Consider the following 4,520-nt stretch of genomic DNA (forward strand, 5'->3'; position numbering starts at 1 on the left):
AGCTTGCCTCAACACGTTTCTAGTATGTTCTAGAAATTGAAAATATATTTGAAATGTTACAAAAAAGTTTCTATTTCAAAAGCTTTTTTCTGAATTTTCTAATCATCAAAGACTCCTGAAAAACAAATGATGTTTTCAACATTGATGATAATAAGAAATATTTCTTGAGCATCAAATCAGAATATTAGAATGACTTCTGAAGGATCATGTTAGTATTGGCTGCAAAATTTCAGCTTTGCAAATCACAGAAATATATAAAATATATTAAAACAGAAAACTAATTATTAAACTATTAAATTATTAAAGTTATTTTAAACTGTAGTAATATTTCACAATATTATTGTTTTACAGCTTGCCTCAACACGTTTCTAGTATGTTCTAGAAATTTCTAGTATGCCTAGTAAGAGCTTGATTAGCTGCTTCAGGTGTGTTTGATTAGGGTTGGAGCTAAACTCTGCAGGACACCGGCCCTCCAGGACCGAGTGTGGGCACCCCTGCATTAAAGTATTATTTATTTTTATAATTAAATTAATATTTACATTTACAATGCAACCAAAATTATTACTATTTGTCATGTTTTGATTAATAAATTTTTATTAAAACAAACTGCTTCGTAGGAGTTGATATAATCAAGTCATGAGCATATCCAGCGCGTGTAATTTGCCACATTTCTGCTGTTTAGTTAGAATGCAAACAGTTTAACGAGTCGGTAAATCGCTAGCACACTCTTATATTAAATAATTATACATCTACGAAAAAATACGGAACGGAAAGCGGTTTAGTCATATTGCAGGTTATTTTTTTACAAAATGAATATATAACCTTGCATGAAAATACCATATGAAAAGTTAATGCAGGATTTTAAATGTTTTACAAGACATAAGTGCTCAAATTTAGTAGAAAAAGTGAGTTTTTTTGACAGGTCTCAAAACATCGCGTCATTTTACGTCACGAGAGGGAGTCGTTTGCCGCGCTCGGAGGGGGAGAGGGAGAGGGAGGGGGGGTTGGTCTTCAGTACCAGCAGTCCTGAGTAAGTGTTTTCGGTAGGTTTTGTATTTCAGTTTATCATCGTCATGGTAAATTATTGTGTTTGTGGAGGCTGCACAAACTCAGCCTGTCAGGAAATCGAGTCCACAGGTTTCCTAACAAGAAAAAGGGTGCCATCTTCTGTGCATGTGCAGGTGAAGAGACGGGACTTCACTTCTGCATCTGCTTCGAAAAATGCGGTGGTGTGTAGCGGTCACTTTAGACCTGATTGTCATCCCGGCGATATGATGGAGTTCAACATGGGATGCCGAAGCAAGAACCAAAGTTGTGTAACTTAGTTGTTTTAAACATAGGTATGAATATGTATACATATCTATGGTTGTAAATCACCGCAGCTAACGGCTTGTAAGCATTAGCAATATATTTTTTAAAACCGTGTAAAAATGTTACCATATAAAGGCATAACTGGTTACCTCAGTTTGCTAATATTATAACCATCAAGTCTAGGTACAGCTTAGTGATTTTTTTGCACCGCTAATTCGTAATTTATTGTCATGTGGCTTTTTGGGAGACATTTAGTATAAAATAAATTACTTCTTCATTCCACTAGATGTCACTAGGTGCGCTTATCCGATAGAGAGAACATGAAGCAGAAAATCAAATCATTTGATTGGTCGGACGGGATCACGTGACATCATGTTTTGTCTTTCTTCTCGTGATGTATGTAACCTTGCACGTTGATCTGATTGAATGTAGCGATATAATCTGACAGAGTGTTGCGACGATGGCGAAGTGTGTGGTCCAAGGATGCATAAACCACAGTGATCTCAGACCGGGCGAGCAATCGAGCCGTACGCACAAGAGGTTTTTCAGGTTCCCCAAAGACAAGGCCCGGGTGAAAGTGTGGCTGGCCGCTTTACGGGAGACTCGGCTCGAAATCACAGATCAGCATCAGATATGCGAGGATCATTTCCTGAGCCATCACATCACGCCGAACGGCATCAGCCCGGACGCGATCCCTGTTATGCCGCCGTTAGAGGGACTGGTCGCCGGCTGGAGCTCGTGTGGTGAGCAGGACGAGCACTCGGACCCAGTTGAGGAGGTTGGAAGGGTGCAATGCAATACATACTCCGACAACCAGCTATCTATATGTCAGGAAGTCATGCAGTATGTTTTACATAGGTAGTTTTTGTATAAGAGCTTTAAACTCATTTAATTTTACTGGTAACATTTGTGATTTATATATTACTTTTGAGTTTGATAGGTCAGGAGTTGTCTATTTACACCTGCCAAAATGCATTGATCAAAGATCCATAAAACATAATACAGATGCAACTACCATATTTTGGCCTTATAATAGTTAAATGGTTTATTAATGTGTTAAGATGTTCTGCCTCGTATAAATCATGACCCAACGTGATCCTATTTGTGAACATTGAAAATCATTCTGAATAAAAAAACAACAACATTAAAATGGTATATTTCAAAGTATTAATACATTAAGTGTAAAAGTAAAAATAAATAAATACGTATGCATTTATTCTTGGATTAACATGACTTTTTTTAATCCAAAATGGTATGATAAAATTAATATTAAACGATATTACTTTATTGTTTAAAGTAGGGCTGCACGATAAATCGAAATGGAATCGAGATCGCGGTTCGACAGAAGCTGCGATTGTCATGCGTATCTTTCAGTGAAGCACAGTTCTGTGATCAGCAGTAAATCTCCATCCAAAGGTCAGAGGGCGCTCTCGCGCTGAAACGCCAAATACGCCTTGCAGAAGAAACCCAGGAAATGCCTATAGCGGTAGCTGGATAAACAGAAGATTCAGCTGCTTTCATTGATTCAACGTGACTAATAAACACACGACTACGGCAATATTCGGTTTATCTGAGTTCTTATTATTATAATTTATTCAAATAAAGTATTTATAATGGAATGCCTTTATCACTGCTTAAATACTATGAAATATGTTGCATGCCTTATTCTGTGTAAGAAGCCACATCATCTCACAGAAGGATTTATTTCAAACACTCAACTGACGTTATGTTTGGAGTAAAAATATGTTATTAAATGTGGTATTTTCACATGCTCTCAGATGGAGCAGCATTTACTACACAGAGCCCTAGTTCACTGAGAAGCTATGCAAACGGCTGTCATTATCGCGAATGATTTCTTCGATTTCATAATCGTGCAATAAAATCGTCTGTGATTTTTTTTTTTTTTTTTTTGCGTAACTTGTCAGTGAACTACGGCTCTGTGTAGTAAATGCTGCTCCATCTGAAATCACATGATGATGATTTACTGCTGATTACAGAACCGGCTTTACAGTCAAAATGCGCATGACAAATCGCATTCGATTAATCGTGCAGCCCTAGTTTAAAGATTTTATTTGGGCCTTACTACCATTCGAGCTCCATATTAACTCTATATTTGTACAGCTGCAACCAGAAATAGTTAATTATATAAAATTAATACAAATAAAATTTACGTTTACATTTACATTTTAAAAATTAAATAATACAATTTTAAAAATACATTTTAAAATTCCATCTCAACCCAGTCCTTAGCCATCTTCAAGAATCGGCTAAAACATCTCTTCCATCTTTTTTGACCCTCTAACTCTAGCACTCTCTATTCTAATTATATTCTTTAAAAAAAAACTTGTCCCTTTCAGAATTGCACTACTGCTTGTTTTCTTTAAAAAAAAAAAATAGCTTTTCTAATCTTTTTGTATTCTATTTGTTTTCTTTTTTATTATACAATTAACAAAAGCAAAAAAGGCCTCTTAACACTAGCTTGCTCTATTCTTTTTCTATTCTATCTGTTTTATTTTTATTTATTGTATAATAATAAAAAAAAACTTGGTACGTATACTGCATTAAGCTAACTGAGACTTCTTATAGCACTTGCATATCATTGCTCTTTTGTTGATTTTGATTGCTTCCATTGTCCACATTTGTAAGTTGCTTTGGATAAAAGCATCTACTAAATATAAAATTCATGCATCTTTAATTGAGTTATCAAGAAGTAAAATACATGTGCTCAAATAGCTGGGATGATTTTGTGATCAAATAAGTTGGGTAATGCTATGGATGATCAAGTGTTATTAACTTTAATTTTGTCTTGAAAGGGTGAAGTTGCTGCAGAAGAGGATCTTTATGATGTAGAGTTTGAGGATTATAAGGAAGAAGATGAAGACCTCAGTCTTGCAGATAATGGTCCATATAGCATGAATAGTAAATTCCAAGGACAGTGTTACAGTAAAAGGTAACACTATATTAAATGACTACTTCATAAATGGCTGAAACAATATTGATTATTTTGCCCATTCATTATATAATGTGCTTTCTTTTAGTTTAATTAACAATCCCAACATTAACAATCATGTGAATCAAGCAACAGGGGCATCCTCCAGACAAGGTATGGGATGTTCTCATTCATTTTTAATTCATTCACTTGTGTTGCTTCACAGAATATGAATGTAATTTGACCAAAGTAAAAAAAAAAAAAAAAAAAAAAAAAAACA

At 35.0% G+C, this 4,520-nt stretch overlaps 1 protein-coding gene across 1 annotated transcript in view; it reads left to right on the plus strand.

The window, feature by feature from the left end:
- The first annotated feature begins 1,626 nt into the window (after positions 1–1,626).
- LOC107602581 (uncharacterized) overlaps positions 1,627–4,520 on the plus strand; it is an 8,989-nt gene continuing 6,095 nt past the window's right edge. The window contains exons 1-3 of the mRNA XM_016295122.1: positions 1,627–2,089; positions 4,125–4,261; positions 4,350–4,414. Coding sequence (XP_016150608.1) covers positions 1,772–2,089; positions 4,125–4,261; positions 4,350–4,414 — 520 coding nt within the window. The 5' untranslated portion in view covers positions 1,627–1,771. The remainder of the gene's footprint in view (positions 2,090–4,124; positions 4,262–4,349; positions 4,415–4,520) is intronic.

Source organism: Sinocyclocheilus grahami, unplaced genomic scaffold (genome assembly GCF_001515645.1).
Source record: "Sinocyclocheilus grahami isolate Dianchi unplaced genomic scaffold, SAMN03320097.WGS_v1.1 scaffold15.1, whole genome shotgun sequence".
NCBI classification, from domain to species: Eukaryota; Metazoa; Chordata; class Actinopteri; order Cypriniformes; family Cyprinidae; genus Sinocyclocheilus; species Sinocyclocheilus grahami.